Raw genomic sequence first — 16,918 nt, forward strand, 5'->3', positions numbered from 1 at the left:
ATACTGAAAGGCAAATGATGGAACTAAACACTGGGCATATGGTGGTGACTTTGTGATATGCCTAATTGACTTGAACTTGTTTAAATGGTCTCACATGGCCTGATCGTACACCTACCAGCTATGCATGGTAACTAAGAATCAGATTTCTTACTTCTTTGAGTAATAATTGAAACTATATATTCCACAAAAAGGTCCCAAGCTAAACTTGTCTTATATTTCATCTAAGTTGTTGCTGTTTTCAGAAGTTAAATATGTTATCAGCTCTGAAACCTTTCTTACGGAAAACATGCTGTTAAGTACTCCTTTGTTATTACTTTCCCACAAAGGAAATATGCAGTAAGCGTAATTTCTTATGTATCATGTAATACAAAATGCACAATTCTTTGACTCAACCGAGCAATAAGTTCAGCTGGGTTCTGCAAGGAGATGATGCAGCGTTGGTTCAGGAATACTCGACCTCCCTGCAATTGCACCCCAATGTAGTCACTTATTGACATTCAGTATCACCTTGGATCCTCTGTGGAAGCATGTGCAGCAAAAGAAATAATTTTGACGTAACTGCGAATTGAAGTATTATAACCGATGACAACAAATGGACATGTTCTTGCTTCTACTCAACTTTGTTTACGTGCCAAGAATGCTGTCACTCCCATGTATGCATCCATTAGACTCAACTTTTGTTTTTTTGTTTTTTTTGTTTTTTTTTAAAGTAACGTATGGAATTATCTTCGTGCATGTTCATCCTTTAGGTAATCAATTTGGATAAAGGCACCTGCTTTCTTGAGGCGCGTTAGTGAGAGCTTAATCATTACAAAACAGCACGTTGGCAGATCAAAGTGAACACGCACAGGAACAATTGATAGTTGAAGTAAGTGTGATGATGTTATTTATGGCTTTCTTGAACATTTGTTGCAACTTATCAAATTCCTGTTAATGTAAAGGTAGCTACGACTTATTTAACTTCTCTTGAGTCTTCTGTCCTCTCTTGGACTAACATTAACAGTCTATGAGGCCTGCCGCCCACCACTGCCAAGTGGCATGCAGTGCTACTCCTACAAAGAGAATTGTTTCAATCATTGTTCAAATCCATGACCCCTCATACAATAAGTTTGATATGCTTTATGATAATTTGTACTCTGCTTATGCCAGATTTCATAAGAGCTTACCTATTTCATTGATTCAATGATTCATCTAGTGTTTATTTTATTATAATTAAACAGGAATAACAGGTTACTTTGTTCTGAATGAGCTGCAGGTTAATGACAATGTAGTTGTAACTCAGGGTGTATTTCCCGCTTCTGGCGTGCACCCACTGATAACGACAAAGGAGGAGTCCAAACAGTTACTTTTCCAAGTGGAAGGCCGCCTTTCTTGATAAATATCATTTCAGACCAGCCCACTTTTTACAAAAAACTCACAGACAATACTATTCAGATCTCAACTGTATATTATGGCTTACCAAAGGATTTGCTGAAATCTGACGATTTGAAAGTATCTGAAGACCACAATTCCATTTTATTTAAGTTTGATGTCTCCTACTTAATATAATGAATCTGGTGATGTGATTTTGCACTACAAGTTAGCCCTAATATTGACCTTCCTCACTTCCAGTGTCGGTGTCGTATTCCATGTAGACAATCGCTAGATTGCGTCCAATGTGACGGAAAGGACCATTTGCATGCTATCCGGATAGGAAGAACTGCACATGTTGAATATACGAAACATGTAGAAAGATATGCATGTGCGCTTACATTGTTCCTGGGAGTGTTCCGCCGAGCAGATGTCAGATGGGTTGCTTTTCAAAACAAGGATGGGTTGCCTATTCGCTTCCACTTATGATGACTCCCACCTATGCAAATAGTGCAAGTTACTACAGCACTGAAGGCTTGACAGGCAACTCGTAACGAAGACTTAGTTAAAGGACAGCACTTTGAGGTTCATCTCTCTCTCTTTCTCTCTCTCTCTCTCTCTCTCTCTCTCATGTTACATTGGTTGGTATACATCTTACATCATATTAGGTTTTTCAATTGCCTTGATGCATTCGAAATTATGATTCTCTTAGCCTAGATTTAAAAAATTTTTAAGACCAGAATAAGAAGCGAAACAGAAAGGCATGCGTTTAGTCTAAACAGGTCAATCTACCGATTAGAAGCTGGTTATTAAACAGCTACTGCATTTAATTTCGACACTTATTTAGCTGAGTTCAGGCTTGATCTTTTATACAGGTGCATCTTGACCACAAGCACATGGAATTGCGGAGACGATAGTTGGTCACCGTCCGTGCACGAACAATACCTGGTTCCTCCAGTTCTTACTCCTTTCCATAAATTGTGTCCATCTCTCGTCTAGCTCGTGCCAGGACATTTATCGATTCTCAGCTTCCTCGGTGATATCTTTATGTGGTAATGGGAGTACGAGTTTTGAGATCCTCTGTTTCATACCTGTCATTTGCAGTGTATTGCAATGAATAATGAAATCAAGCATTGCCATATGTAGTTAATGCTCGTTAGCAGTTTGAACGTGATTTTCCACAAACATTTGTAACAAAATCGGGGCATTTCTGATGGCTTTATTTGGTATTTCGTTGTGTAGTCGAATTCTTGTATTTTGATTTAGTTTGTGATCAACATGAATGCAGCATAATATCTATTTTATTTAGCAAGAAATAAGAGTTGGTTAAAATGTAATTGTAGTTTCACTAGAATTGAAAAAAGTATATCTCTCCGACTTCTGTTTGGACTCCTCTAATCAAATCAGCTAAAGTGTTTCTGGAAGTATAACTTTTAACTTATTGGACTTCTAAATTTACAAAAATTCCACCAAATTACTAAATCATAATAATTTAAGAGTCAAAAAGTTGAAATTGCTATTTTTAAGGGCCTTTTTTGCACTATCCCTGTCAATTTTTTTTTTTTTTACATATCGGCTCATTAAATTTATAATTACAAATTTCATCCTATCTCCGTCAAGCAGACGTCACATCAGTGCTATAGAAGTTGGAGGAATGTTAAGTTGAATACAGTGACGTATTCAAACACGGTGAATGAATCATTCACCGTGTTCAAACACTATTCCGTACTTATATCACCATTTACCATATTTAGACACAGTAAATAATTTACCGTGTCCAACTTATTCCAGTACCTCCCATTGTTTGTGGCACTTACGTGACATCCGCTTGATAGGAATAGGACCAAAATTATAATTATAAATTTGATAAGATTATTTATAAAAATAAATTTTTTGAGAGGGCCAAATGCAAAAATAGCCCTATTTTGAATTAAAAGTTGTTTAATATGCTGCAGTTGATAATGACGTGGCATCCAATTCCTCTCTCTTGATTCCCTGGCGCAAGAAGCAAATTGCCCACCCCCCAAAAAAAAAAAAAAAAAAAAACCTATGGCCACCGGAGGGAATCTTCTCATCTTCCTCTCCGCCGCCGCCGCCGCTCTCTCCGCCGTCATCCTCTTTCCGGCCATCAATTCCTCCTGTAAGCAAAGAGCTTCTTCCTTTTTCTCAACATCCAACTCCAACACAACCCTAACAAACAAGCGTGTGGGAATCGTCGTTTGCAGTTGCAGGGAGCGTTTTGAAATGGGGAACGACGTACGCGGACGTCGTCGTCACCAACGCCACCATCTACACCTGCGACTCCGCTCTTCCTTTCGCAGACTCCATGGCCATCCGCAGCGGCCGGATTCTGCGTCTCGGAACCTATTCTTCTCTCAAGGTTTTTCTTTACAAGGTTATATTCTCAATTCTTTTAAAAGTATCGCTATCTTATTGATGCGATTGAGCTGCTATGCAACCTTTAATTCAGGACTTAGTGGGTTGCAACACGAATGAGCTGAATCTTAATGGGAAGGTTGTGATGCCCGGGTTTATCGATTCTCACGTGCACTTGATATTTGGTGGTCTGCAGGTATAGTCCGCGCAATAGTTTAGTAATCATCAGAGCAATTTATGCCGAGTTACTTAGTCTATGTTTCGTTTATATATTGAGCTATTTATTTATATTTATATAGATCACCTCTGTCTGAATCAACATCATCACACGAATTCTGTGATCTTTCTGGAAAATATATCTACTATCGCTGCTTCTCCTGTGCATTCTTCGGGATAGGCCTCTCCAATCCACCTAAGTGACGATTTTTATGTGTTGTGATAGTTTTAGGGTGGAAGAGGTTCACCCTGCATGTTATCTTTTGAAGTTGTAAAAGTCGTCTTACGCAGATGCAGAATGCTGCTAACAGTTTTACAGCTAATGCCGTGGCTTTATTAAAGAATCGCACAGTTGAACTCGTTTTTTTTTTATCTGTTGGATCTTGCTTTATTACTTCTTAGTGGGACTTACTGATCCTTCTTTTTGTCTCGTTTGCTTACTGGAAATCAGATGGGGCAGGTGGAACTTCGAAACATCAAACACAAAGATGATTTTGTCAGAAAAGTCAAGCAAGCTGTCAGAGGTTTACATCCTGTTTACTTTCTTATTCTGCCGAAGTGCAACTGTTTATTCAACTTGTAGTTCAAGAAAATAAAGGAAAAGTTGCTAAGCATTGCATATCGTTATTGTGGCATACCTGACTGTTATTTCAATAAGTTTATAACGTTTTCGTCGCGAATTCTTTCTGAGAAATTTCATGAACGGATTGTTTATTGAAGGGTTATGAAATGTTGGTCCAGTTGAGTTTGAAATGTTAGAGCAGTAATACTTGGTTCTTAGGCGAGTACAGAGCTAAAGTCCCAAATCTGGCTTATCGGGATTCCTTTCAAGTCTTAAGAATGATTAGAATGGATTTAGTTAATCCCGTTATATATGTGGGATAGCCCGTTCGACATGTTCTTGTGCATGAGAATTAACAGTGTCCGTTGCTTGCCTGCATGTTACAGTATAGTGCCTCAAACTTCTCTAACCTGTTCAATGATACTGGGATTACTTGTTTGCTGCGCATTGCGTAATGGAATCCTTTGTTCATGTGCAACTTATTTTAGGTTAGCACTCCCTTCCTTGTGTAGCTTTCCAAAAAACTTTGATTTGAATAAACCTTTAATTATACTCATGGTGTCCTCAAGTATGGATTCGCTTTGGTCCTTGGGTTCTTGCATATGGTCGGAAACTGATGTCTCAAAGAGTGTACAATAGCTTGCGTACAGCGTTTGATCATCTTGCATGTAACTATTAAAATGTATCGTGCAGGTTAAGTTGGATTTCACAATTTGACTGCTTTTGTAATCAACTATGCTTACTAGTTTGGTTCATTTGCACTTATAATTGAAACATATTCTGGCAGATAAGCTTCCTGACCAGTGGATCTTAGGTGGTGGTTGGAACAATGACTTCTGGGGAGGTGACTTACCTAATGCTTCTTGGCTAGATGATATTACACCAAACAACCCTGTGTGTTTATCAAACATGTACTGATTTAGTTTCCAAACTGGTAGTACAGCTAGCTGACATTTTGGTATTCTTTCTCTACAGGTTTGGCTTTCGCGCATGGATGGCCACATGGGAGTGGCAAATTCACGTGCTCTCAAGATTGCTGGGATTACTAGAAACTCTGACGATCCAGTTGGTGGAAGCATTATCAAGACAACTGAAGGAGGTAAAGTTCTGTATTCAGTTTGTTTAATTTCTTTAAATAATTGTCACTGTGTTGGATAAGTAAGAAACTTTTTTAAATCCTGTACCTTACCGAAATTTGCTACCTAAATTGGGAAGGAAACATAACTTCTGCTCTTGTTATTATTTTACAAGTTAATCACTTCTTTTTTTTTTTTAATCTATTTCGGTTTCTTTCACATGATTACCCTCCAATCACGATATAAAATCATACTAATATAAAATGTCAATTAAATTTTGAATTTTATTAAAAGTTATGGTTCAGTAAGTAGCTCAAATAGCTTCAGATTTGGTAAAAGATTTTGTTGATGAAAGTTTGCTCTTATTGATTGCATGAAAGGCTATCCTTGTTCTTTTGCAACTGTTACTAGCTTGATGTCTTGATATGAAAAATGTTTTTCCTCATTGTGGTCTCCATATGCAAGTCTATATTATTTCTTCTTAGTTTCTTTTTTTTTTCCTTTTTTTTTTGTGTGTGAGCTTTATTTGGCTCTTATGTGTCTTTAACTGTCCTGTTCACATGATAGAGAACAAGGTGCAAAACTTTAAAACTTTTTAGTTTGTATGGAACTCAAACGAGGAAATCAACTTTCAGTTAAAAATTGATACTTTCATATTTACATACAGAACCTACTGGTCTGCTGGTTGATTCCGCGATGAAACTTGTTCGCTCTGTGATTCCTGAGGTCTCAATCCATGAAAAAAGAGATGCCCTGATAAGAGCAAGCAGGCATGCCCTCATGAGGGGGGTGACAACTGTAGTTGACATGGGAAGATATTTACCGGGTGCGTCAGCTGATCCGGTTTGGCATGATCTTTCAGGTTAGTTTTGGAATTCTTTCAATCATTTTATGCTTAAAATCGCATTTCTTGGTCTCTTCTAGTATTAGGAATTTTCTACATGGATACTTGTTGACTTTTATCAGGATTTGCAGTAGTTTCTAGTTTCCACCTAATTCTGAAAAATGTGTAATTCTCAGAGATTGTATTATACTAGTAGTAAACGAAAAGCTGCTTTTTACCTGGTTTAAAATTGAGCAATATTTTGGAAGGTTGTGATCCTTATTTATGATCAAAAGAAAGGGAAACTTGTAAAGAATTTGAGGTGCTTAAATTTCAAGCCTTTTGCTGACCTCACTATGGCACTGATATGTCTACAGATGTTTACAAGTGGGCTGATTCTGCTGGACAAATGATGATAAGAGTTTGTTTGTTCTTCCCTTTGCCATCATGGTCTCGGTTAGTTGTAGGTTCCTTTCACATTAGTCGTATGTGTAATTCTATTATTTGATTACATCCTTAATGAATATTAACAGTATGTTATCTTAATAGTCTCATATTGTTCTTTTACCAAAATTATCTAAATTGAGATGTATGGTCGTTTGTTCAGCATGTAAGATCAATTAATAAGTTAATAGAAAGGAATACTTTAAATGACCCCTTTGTGGTTTAGCGCATTTGCACTTTGCTACATTGTGTTTCATTTGTTACACTTAACTAATCTGTGGTTGTTTGCTCGGCTATGCAACTATATATCATATTTTTTGTAAGGACCAATATTAGAATCTTTGGGGTTTTCGATTTTTTATCGAGTATTTTTAGAAAGTCTCCAAATTTCAGCAGCCAAAGAACTTGAATAAATTCTAATATAATATAGTTTCCTAACTGTAACGTCCTAATAGTCCCACATCGGGTGGAAAATTGATTCTGATTAGAATATATGAGACCTACACGCTAGTAATAATAACTGGGCTTAAGCATTTTGGGTCAATAGTTTGGGCTCAATGAGTTATTGTTGCTGATGGGTTGGGTTGTTACACTAACTTAGTGCAATGCTAGTATACTTTTGACAGGCTATGCATGATTAATCCTGAGAAAATTCATGAGCTCACCACAAAATGGAAAGTACAATAGCTAATGAACTTTGGAGGAACTTTATACCTCATATGTGTTAAGTGAAAACACTAGGCCCTGAAAGCAAAAGCACTACTGATAGGGTTCACACTCTTTTGGAATTACTTCTGTTGATTGTTATATGTCAGCTAATTTTATCTTGTATAAAATCAGTTGTAAACTCACCTTTTTGAACTGATGAACTCGGTCACAAATTAGCTTTCATGAATCCTTTCATTAAATGATATTCTGCTTATAGGCATCATTTCATGATACATGTAGGATCTTATGCAAGAAACAGGTCGTGCAATAAGTCAATGGATACACCTTGGTGGTGTTAAAGCTTTTTTAGATGGTTCGTTGGGTTCCAACAGTGCACTGTTCTATGAGGTGAGAATATATTTATGAATGTTTCTATCCTTCTGTCCATTAATACAATATTGTGTTCTATTTATTTCAATTTAGGTTTTGGACAAAATTTGTGTCACCTTACTGAGATGAACGACTCACACCAAAGTGTCGCTATAGTTATGTATAGAGGGGTAACTTTTCTTGAGTACTTATTCTCTGTTAGTAAATTTCTTGTCTTCTGAAGACTAGTGAGATGTAAATGTGCAAAAAACTTTCCCTGTAGACAAGTAATAGAATTCTACCTTTTCTGCCTTTTTTCCAACAGTAAATTATTCTTGATTTAGTTCCTTTTCTTTTATCCTAGAATAGAAATCCTCTCAATAATTTGTAGAGTAGACATTCCCCAGGAGCCATGGAGAAGCATGCTGATTAAGCAATTAAGTTTCTTGTTTTTTCTGCTATAGTATCTAAAACTTGGACTTTTCCTATTTTCCGATGTGTTAAATCAGTATCGTTTGTCTTTCTCCAAATTTCTCCTGCACTTCTAATTTCTCTTGTAAAGATGGGCTTCTCTAACAAAGCATGTTTGATGAGTGACTGTAGCCCTATGAGGATGACACCAGTAATAGCGGTTTACAAGTGACAAATTTGGATTGGCTTCTTAATGCAACCCTAGAATCGGACAGATCTGGACTTCAGGTACTATGCTTGTGGAATATAATTTATTAGATGTACATGTTAGCAAGGATGTCACTTGTTTTCATCTATTCTAACTCCTGTTTTCAAGGTGGCAATCCATGCAATTGGAGACAAAGCAAATGACATGGTGCTGGATATGTTCAACTCAGTGGCTTCTTTACATGGAATTAGAGATCGCAGATTTAGGGTAATCATTCAATTTCCTGTGTCCCATATATTGTTGCTCTTTGACTGAGTTACTAGTTTTGTCTGTTACTGAATAATCAATAAGGATGCTTATTACGAACAACAACATGGTAATGGTGATACAAAACTTCCAGATTGAACATGCGCAACATCTAGCTTCAGGAACAGCAAAGCGTTTTGGCCAACAAAGGGTTATTGCATCCGTGCAGGTAAAGTGCAGGCTGTTTTTTTCCCCCCTTTCCATTTGTTCTCTGTGATTTTCCTTATTACGTTTGTTTTAAGCTAGTCAACTTGATTAATTCATTTGAGTAGCTAGTCAACCTAATCAAGTGGTGCTCTCTCTAAACTCACCAATTCCTACCAAGTAGTCATTTCTATCTTGAAAAAAGAAATAACCAAGCTAAAACAAAATAAACTAATCCTAAGTGCTGAAATTGAGAAAATTAAATAAACTCAAGCTCGCACTCTGTACAGGTTTGGATTGCATCATGGTGTGCTATGTGATTATGTTCCATGGGCTGAATTAGTTTGTTTACTGTTGTCAACAGCCAGATCATCTCTTGGATGATGCTAATTCAGCTGGGAAAAAACTTGGGGAAGACCGCGCTTTGCGAAGTTCGTATTTATTCAAGTCACTTTTAGATGCCGGTACACATTTAGCTTTTGGTTCGGACTGGCCGGTGAGCTTTCTCAACATTTGTACTTCTAATTTTCAATGCTTATATTTTTTGGCTCATACAATAATGTACTATCTGGCTATCTGCCTTTTGTTTTGGTAGGTAGCAGATGTTAATCCATTAGGAAGTATCAGAACTGCGCTGTACCGTGTACCCCCAGGATGGGAAAGTGCTTGGAATCCCAGTGAGAGTGTTGCATTGAATGATGCTATAAAAGCGTAAGGCCTTCATGTTCATTACCTTCGCTAGTTAATATCGGCCAACCAAAGCTCCCATTGAAATCATTTTGATATGAATTTTGTTCTAAATTTCTAAGCTTACTAGCTAAGTTGGAGACTGCCCATTGCTACTTCTACACAAGACTTGAGTGGCCCAAGCGGATGGAAAAACTAGAATTATTGTATATTATTATCTCAATATGGTAGAGTGTGAATATATAATAAGATGAATTTACTAGTGAAGCGGTACGGTTTTCTCATTTCTGAAGAAGTTCCAAGGCTAGCATTGTGATTCAGTGCCAGCAGAAAATTTTGCGCAGTTCAAAGTTGTTTAGCAAGCGCCTTGTAAGTTCCTTTATTAAATATGATACAGGATAAAAGGTTGGTGAAGGTTAATCGATCGGATATCACAGATATACTGTGACAAAGCATAGGAACAAAAACATAAGACATATGCTTACAGAATACAATTTCGTGATCACGAAAGCCAACTGTTTACAAGATTCGACTGCCTGATTGATGGATATCCATTGACCATTTCTTTCATTCATCCTCTGTAGAATACATATTAGAGGGACCTAGACTTCTCATCCTGAAATCAGAGGCAGAACTTCGAATAACTTCCCTATCATTTAGTGCATTTGCACTTCACTACAAGTGGTTTCTTTTGTTGCTTTTAAAGTACCTTCAAAGACCTTCGGAAATCCTCATTTCGTTGCTATGTCAATCTATTCTGTTACTAAAAGATCTTGATAATCCTCTCTGTAGATATCTTTATATTTTTTTTTCACTCAATTATTGTTTATTTGAGATTAAAAAAACCATTACGTATTGTTTAATCAAATGTGGCAGGCAAACCATATCGGCAGCATATGCTTGCTTCCTTGACCATAGTTTGGGCAGTTTGTCGCCTGGAAAGTATGCAGATTTTGTGGTTTTGCCTGCCGGTTCGTGGGATGAGCTTGTCAATGAGTTACCATCTTCCGTCTTAGCTACTTATGTGAACGGCAAACAGGCGTACCCATGATATTGTAAATACTTCTGCTGGGCAAGCACTTCGTATATTTGCCTGTATTATACGGTGATGCTGCTTGTTTCTAGCATCACATAAAGTAATCAACTGCATAGTACGCATCTCAGATTTGTAGCTCCAGCAAATTGTAGAAACAAAACCTAGTCAGTGTTGTTGTTTCGATTTCAGATGTATATTTAATGGGAACATTGGTAATATATGTAAGTGAATGGTTTTAATTATGAAGTATAATTTTTTTTATGCTTATGGCTGAACCAGCAAGCCACTTCGGCTTCGTGATTCATTACTGTTAGTAGCCAAATTGCTAAACCTCTCTCTGTCTTTGTATGCTACCAATGTTTGTTTACTACCACGAGTAAGATCGAAAGTTGGGTTTTAAGTTTGCTAGGCTAGTTTTCAATTTTGAGTTTTCGGTCACATGTGTGCGCATGCGCGAGCATTCGCAACACTGCCTTGAATTTTTGTTCATGCTTGATAATTATTACTCAGGAGCCTTTCCAAGGCCGTTTTACTTCCACACCTGAAGGATTTGTACTACTCATGATGTGGATCTTTCAATCTTTGATGCAAAAAGGTTTTACATCTGCAATGACATTTGGACAATTTGTGTCACGTGGAAAGCGGATTTCGTTATATAAAAATTAGCTCGTGTACTATTACGAAAGGTGCGAGCATGCAAAGCGTTTGTACCCTTGCTCTCTTCCGCGGCATTTCTATGCATGTTTAATCTCTTTTCGTTTGTGTTAATCTTCATTATGTAACATAGAAGTTTGAGGTTAGCTATCAAAGTAATATACTAGAGACCAAATTTTGGTCTTATGGTTTGGATATGAAATCCTTATTTGTTATCAGAGATTGTATACTATATTATACAGGAAATATGACTAAATTCTACATCAGATAAATTAATTATGTGATCTATTAATAGATAGATAAATTAATTATGTGATCTATTGATAGATAAGTGTTCTCTCTTGATGGGGAAATGTTTGAGAATCTACAACAGGTTGTGCTGAGAGGTACCTTAGTAGCTTAAAAAAGAAAAGAAAAAAAGCAACAACTACTATGAATTAATTACTGATGTTCCTGCATAATATTTTTGCGTAGGGATGATAAGAAGAACTAAAATTTCTCATTATGTGTATTTTTCGCATATCCTGGTTGTAGAGTTTTTGACTCATCTGCTACTGGAAAATATTTAGGGAAATTTGGAAATAAAATGCTTGTCAAATGCATTTCTCTTAATTACAAACATTGTGGTGGATTAATTATCCAGATAATGTTTTTCAGGAGTCCGCATGAATCAACACACCAAAATTCCAGAATTGAATTCCTCAAAAAAGTAGAAAAACTAAGATCTTTCCAAGCCCATAATGTACGATAATTTTGTTAATCATATCGTTAATCCGGAAATTCTCCTATAAACAACTTTTTCGCCTTCGAAAATTAGCCCAAACATTAATCACTGTATGCTGGAGTAATCATCCCTTCCTTTCTCTTTAATAACTTTCACAAGATGCTCACAGAAGATCTGACCCTCCATTCCTGTGCATCTCTTAATCTGTCCAAATAACACCTACTAAGTATTTAAAAATGAATCACACATAGTACAAATAGCGAAAATTACAACAATTTGGAGCACATACCTGAAAATGGAGGTTGTAAAATGTTTTATCTCCAAAGCTTGTTAAAGTTGAGGCATTCATTAGTTGAAGCCCCTCTCCCTCCAAAACCTTCAAAAACTTAGAGAGAGGGAGACTAATGTTCTTGTTCAAAACAGTGATGTGAACCATTACCTCCTCACTATTTAGACAAGTAGCAGAGACATTGATAAGGAACTCTATGCCCTCTTTTGTTGGTGATCCTTCTTTTCTCTTCGCGATTTCTGCTAAAACCTCTTCCTTTCTTCGCGACAGCCTTGCGACTTGGCTTTGCAGCTCGGGTATGTACTTCACGATGCGGGAAACCGTCGATGGAATGCTCATTTTCTTCTGCTACGTACACAAGATATCGAAGTGAGTACTACGGAGTTTGATTGTAAGTGCAACGTGAGCAAGTGTGTAGCTAAAGTTCGCGGGACGTTACGGTTCGATCAGATTCAGGGAGCAATGTGCGGAGAGACGAGTAGAAGCTGTTGAGCTTCTTTCTGCGGTCGCGCTCGTAGGCGTTGTGGCTCAACTTCTTGTGGCTTCTTGGGGAGTCCTTTGCGCTGTTGCTGGCGCGACTCTGGTCGTCGAACTCGAGCTCGGGATGCGGCGGAGAAGGGAAAAGGAGAGACTGCTGGAGCATGCCATCTTCATGTTGGATGCGGTTGCTTGCGAAGATCCGATCATCGGAGCGGAGTTCGTTGCTCATCACGTTGTTCTCTAACGGCGAAGAGAACAACGGCGGCGAGAGGGCTAACATGATGGTATGAGGCTAGAAAATGTTGGTGCAACTTGCTAGGCTCAAATCTATATACTGAGGATTCAATACAAATTAATCATCAAAATTAACAATGGTTTACTTAATAATGACATGGCTCATATTGTTTAATATATCTCTGCTGTGGATTACGTGAGCAAGCGAACGTGGCATAATTAATGAAAAATTACTATAGATATCACACGGAAAGAGTTAAATATGATCAACTGGGCTCATTTAAATTACTACCTTATTAAGCACGGAGGGAGCACACGAATTTGTGGTGCAAGAACGAGCTCTAGTCGTGTTGGCATGCGACTAAGTGTACTCTCCTCGTGTAGTTCACACTCCCATCTCAAGCATTTGTTTAAGCTTCTGTTCTTGCTTTGGGAATCAACCAAGTATTTTGTAACTTATCTTCGTAAGCAAATGTATTATTCTAAGCAAATTTTTTAATACCAAACAATTTTAAATTCTTTCCAGTGTTATATATATATATATATATATATATATATATATATATATATATATATATAATACTTACTAGTTATGTAATAAAGCAATTTGATATCAGTATGTGATGGTATATGAGTTTGACAATATATCAGTAACACAAAAAATATTGAGTAAATTGGTATATCACTTTAAACTATTCACACGAATCAATTGAAGTTTTCTATGCACAATAATAGCATTTTGAAAGATTCGTAGAAATCAATATTATAAGAAATAATTTAATAATTATCTTAATCAATATTTTTACGTGAGTGCATGAAAATTCAGACTACGTGTCATGATAAGAGAGGAGTTTGTAAGCAAATTTTACATCATTCTACACATATGTAATTCAATAGATAGATTTTTTCCTTAATCAGAAATGCACATTCGTATGTGCAACATTTTTGAACGTACGTGTAACATTTTTGAAAGAGAGACAAGTAAAAGAATATACAAATGAGAATATATGCCCATAATAAAGGATAAACGCAGAGATGAAACTCGAAACTTTTTAAGATCTTGTTTGAATGTTGGAATAAGTTATTCCACGTAAATATAAGTGATTGAAGATAAAAAGTTCAATTTATATGTTTCGCAAAACCGACACGGTGGAATACAATTCCAGGAAATCTTGACTTTGACAATTTTGTTGCCAAATTAAAAGACCACGCGTGAAATCTCTTTCCTCTGCTGCTGCTGCTGCTGCATGAGCCACAGTACAGGAGCCCCATGGCCATGCTCCTCCTCCACCCCTCTCCTCCTCCCCCCACCCTTCGCAAACCCATCGTCGTCTCCCTCCTCAAAACACCCTCCTCCTCCTCCTCCTCCTCCTCGTCGCCGCCAAACCCTAGCACCTCCTCCTCCCTCGCCCGCCGCACCAACCTCCTCTTCTCCGCCATCGCCGAGTCCCAGCCCCTCGACCGCGCCCTCGCCCTCTTCCGCCTCCTCCCCGCCCGCGACGCCGCCGCCTGGAACGCCGCCATCTCCGCCTGCCTCCGCCGCCGCCGCCCCGCCGCCGCCCTCCGCCTCTTCCTCGACATGCTCATCTCCCCCGGCTCCGCCTCCGCCGCACCCGATCCCCTCACTCTCCGCTCGGTCCTAAACGCTTGCTCCAATCTAAACGACCTTGATTTGTTGATCCAGATTCATTCTTACGTCATCAAAACTAGTAGCTTGCATTCATTCTCCTCCGAAATTACTGTATTATACACTCATCTGCTCAACCTGTACGCGAAATTCGGGTTGGTTGAGGTTGCCCGCAAGTTGTTCGATGAAATTCCCGACGGAGATGTCGTCGCGTTCACTTCGTTGTTGGCTCGATATGGTGAATCGGGTCGGCAGTTGGATGCTTTGAGGCTTTATCAAGAAATTGTCAAAAGCGATTACGCAGAGATGAATGCGCACACTTATTCGTGTGCTTTACGTGCTTGTGTGAGCATCCGTGCGTTGTTTGAGGGGCGGCAGATACATGCGCAGATCGTCAAATTGAGTATGGGATCCGATGTGTTCGTCGGCACGGGTTTGGTAGATTTATATGTTAAATGCGGTGAAATGGAGTGTGCAATGAGAGCCTTTTTGGAGATTGAGGAGCCCAGCGTTGTGTCGTGGAACTCTCTAATGGCCGGGGATTTAGGTGGGGAAGAGTGTTTTCAGCTTTTTGCGCAAATGCAGGAGAGTGGCCTGAGCCCTGATCATGTCACATTTGCTTGTGTTCTTCGATCTCTTAAAGATGCTGATTTGAGTGCTATCACAGTCCGGCAACTCCATGGTCTAATTGCGAAGATGATGGACATCAAATTGGATGTGTTTGTGAGCACTGCTCTTTTTGAAGCCTACATCGATCGCAGTTGCCATGACGAGGCTCAGCGAGTTCTTGCGGAGATGGAGGAGAAGGACGATGCGACTTTTAATGTGGTCATACAAGGGTGTCTTAGAAATGGGTATGAAGCTAAAGCGGTGGATGCATTTTTCGAGGCTTTGAAGGTCAGTGCGGAGCTACGAGAGACGACCGTGTCGATGCTTTTGAGGGCAATAGGACTGTATAATGGGACACAGTTGCATGCTCTTGTTATTAAGCGCGGATGTTGTAATAGTAGCAGCGGTGCATCTGTTCTTAGCTCTCTTATAAGGATGTATGCTGAGCACCGCTGTTTAGACAAAGCACTCAGCCTTTTTGAACAGATTCATAGTCCGGATGTTGTCCAATGGACTTCTCTCATAGCAGGATTTTCGCAGAGTGGTGAGAGCCATGAAGCTTTAAAATTGTATGTTAGAATGTTATCCGATGAATTGGGAGATGCTCCAAATCACTATACATTCTCAACTCTTCTGAGTTCGTGTGCGGAGCTTGGAGCAGATGAAGAAGGGAAACAGATTCATGCCCAGATAACCAAAGCAGGTATAAATGTTAGCCGCGACAAATTTGTCTCGAGTAGCTTGCTGTACATGTACGCATCATGTGGTTATATAGGGGAAGCAAGTAGGCTTTTTGATAAGATGCCGCAGAGAGACTTGGCCTCATGGAATGCGATGATTAACAGCTTATCTCAGCATGGTTATGCTCAAAAAGCCTTAGAAATGTTTCATGAATTATTGAACAAGAAGAATATGCAACCAAACCACATCACTTACATTGGAGTTCTCACCGCATGCAATCGAGGTGGAATGGTCAAAAAGGGGTTCAAATATTTCAACTCTATAGAAAAACCGACGATTGATCACTATGCTTGCCTCATCGACATGTTTGGCCGTGCAGGGAGGTTAAAGGAAGTGATGAGTTTTGTGGAGGAAATGCCATTTCAGCCCAATGAACTTATTTGGACTTCACTACTTGCGGCCAGTAGCATGCATGGCAACATTGAACTAGGAGAGTACTCAGCGAAACAGCTTCTGAAGTTGAATCCGAAGGATCCTGGAACTTACGTTGCTCTGTCGAATATTTACGCTGCTTCTAGGAGATGGAAGGATATGAAGGAAGTGAGGAGACTAATGGAATCTCAGGCAGATAGGAAACAAGCAGGAGTTAGCTGGGTAAGAAGCAAGAAGGGACAAAAGTATGTGTTCTCTGCAGATAAAAGAAGTTAATAATGCCAAAATATAATTGTTTAACAAGGTATCAGAGCAAATTAAACTACTACACAGCTTCCGATTCGTAGAACAATCAATGGTTGAAGTTTTGGTGATTTTTGCTCTTAGCAGCTTGGTGATAGCAAGAGCAACCACTTTTTTTTTTTTTTCCTCTCTTTTTGCTGCAAGTGTATAGAAGAATTTTCTTCTTATGTATATTTGCTAGATATTACATTATGGCAGAAGTTTTGCATGAGTGTATGTACCTTATGTA

The 16,918-nt window shown here is 38.5% G+C and overlaps 3 protein-coding genes and 1 pseudogene across 4 annotated transcripts; 3 read left to right on the forward strand and 1 right to left on the reverse strand.

Annotated features, from left to right (window-relative positions):
- Positions 1 to 7: 7 nt before the first annotated feature.
- On the forward strand, positions 8 to 2,349 carry LOC109704877 (annotated as a pseudogene).
- A 989-nt stretch (positions 2,350 to 3,338) lies between these two features.
- On the forward strand, positions 3,339 to 10,923 carry LOC109704879 (putative amidohydrolase YtcJ). Its single transcript, XM_020225658.1, has 15 exons — positions 3,339 to 3,490; positions 3,576 to 3,730; positions 3,821 to 3,922; positions 4,394 to 4,466; positions 5,292 to 5,398; positions 5,480 to 5,603; positions 6,248 to 6,442; positions 6,781 to 6,866; positions 7,796 to 7,903; positions 8,468 to 8,563; positions 8,652 to 8,750; positions 8,884 to 8,958; positions 9,298 to 9,429; positions 9,529 to 9,644; positions 10,497 to 10,923. The coding sequence occupies exons 1-15, from the start codon at positions 3,400 to 3,402 to the stop codon at positions 10,669 to 10,671; spliced, it is 1,734 nt and encodes a 577-aa protein (XP_020081247.1). The 5' UTR covers positions 3,339 to 3,399; the 3' UTR covers positions 10,672 to 10,923.
- Positions 10,924 to 11,976: 1,053 nt separating this feature from the next.
- LOC109704878 (transcription factor bHLH100-like) lies at positions 11,977 to 13,210 on the reverse strand. 2 transcript variants are annotated; one of them, XM_020225656.1, is made up of 3 exons: positions 12,763 to 13,210; positions 12,324 to 12,671; positions 11,977 to 12,238 (listed from the first exon to the last, which is right to left on the reverse strand). In XM_020225656.1, the coding sequence occupies exons 1-3, from the start codon at positions 13,081 to 13,083 to the stop codon at positions 12,140 to 12,142; spliced, it is 768 nt and encodes a 255-aa protein (XP_020081245.1). In that variant the 5' UTR covers positions 13,084 to 13,210; the 3' UTR covers positions 11,977 to 12,139. The 2 variants fall into 2 exon arrangements, with proteins under 2 accessions (XP_020081245.1, XP_020081246.1); XM_020225657.1 differs by having other exon boundaries at positions 12,324 to 12,668; positions 12,763 to 13,203.
- Positions 13,211 to 14,044: 834 nt separating this feature from the next.
- LOC109704876 (pentatricopeptide repeat-containing protein At4g13650-like) lies at positions 14,045 to 16,662 on the forward strand. The gene is made up of 2 exons (XM_020225655.1): positions 14,045 to 14,127; positions 14,430 to 16,662. Exons 1-2 carry the CDS (start codon positions 14,045 to 14,047, stop codon positions 16,660 to 16,662), a joined length of 2,316 nt encoding a protein of 771 aa, XP_020081244.1.
- Positions 16,663 to 16,918: the final 256 nt, after the last annotated feature.

This window comes from Ananas comosus, unplaced genomic scaffold (assembly GCF_001540865.1).
Source record: "Ananas comosus cultivar F153 unplaced genomic scaffold, ASM154086v1, whole genome shotgun sequence".
In the NCBI taxonomy this organism is placed as follows: Eukaryota; Viridiplantae; Streptophyta; class Magnoliopsida; order Poales; family Bromeliaceae; genus Ananas; species Ananas comosus.

Coding starts and splice junctions, on each gene's coding strand:
- LOC109704879 (XM_020225658.1), top strand. CDS start 3,400: ATGGCCACCGGAGGGAATCTTCTCATCTTCCTCTCCGCCGCCGCCGCC. Junction 6,443..6,780: donor GGTTTGGCATGATCTTTCAG/GTTAGTTTTGGA, acceptor ATATGTCTACAG/ATGTTTACAAGTGGGCTGAT. Junction 8,959..9,297: donor GGGTTATTGCATCCGTGCAG/GTAAAGTGCAGG, acceptor TGTTGTCAACAG/CCAGATCATCTCTTGGATGA.
- LOC109704876 (XM_020225655.1), top strand. CDS start 14,045: ATGCCCATAATAAAGGATAAACGCAGAGATGAAACTCGAAACTTTTTA. Junction 14,128..14,429: donor GTTGGAATAAGTTATTCCAC/GTAAATATAAGT, acceptor GCCAAACCCTAG/CACCTCCTCCTCCCTCGCCC.
- LOC109704878 (XM_020225656.1), bottom strand. CDS start 13,083: ATGTTAGCCCTCTCGCCGCCGTTGTTCTCTTCGCCGTTAGAGAACAAC. Junction 12,672..12,762: donor TCCCTGAATCTGATCGAACC/GTAACGTCCCGC, acceptor TTGTGTACGTAG/CAGAAGAAAATGAGCATTCC. Junction 12,239..12,323: donor TTTACAACCTCCATTTTCAG/GTATGTGCTCCA, acceptor TTATTTGGACAG/ATTAAGAGATGCACAGGAAT.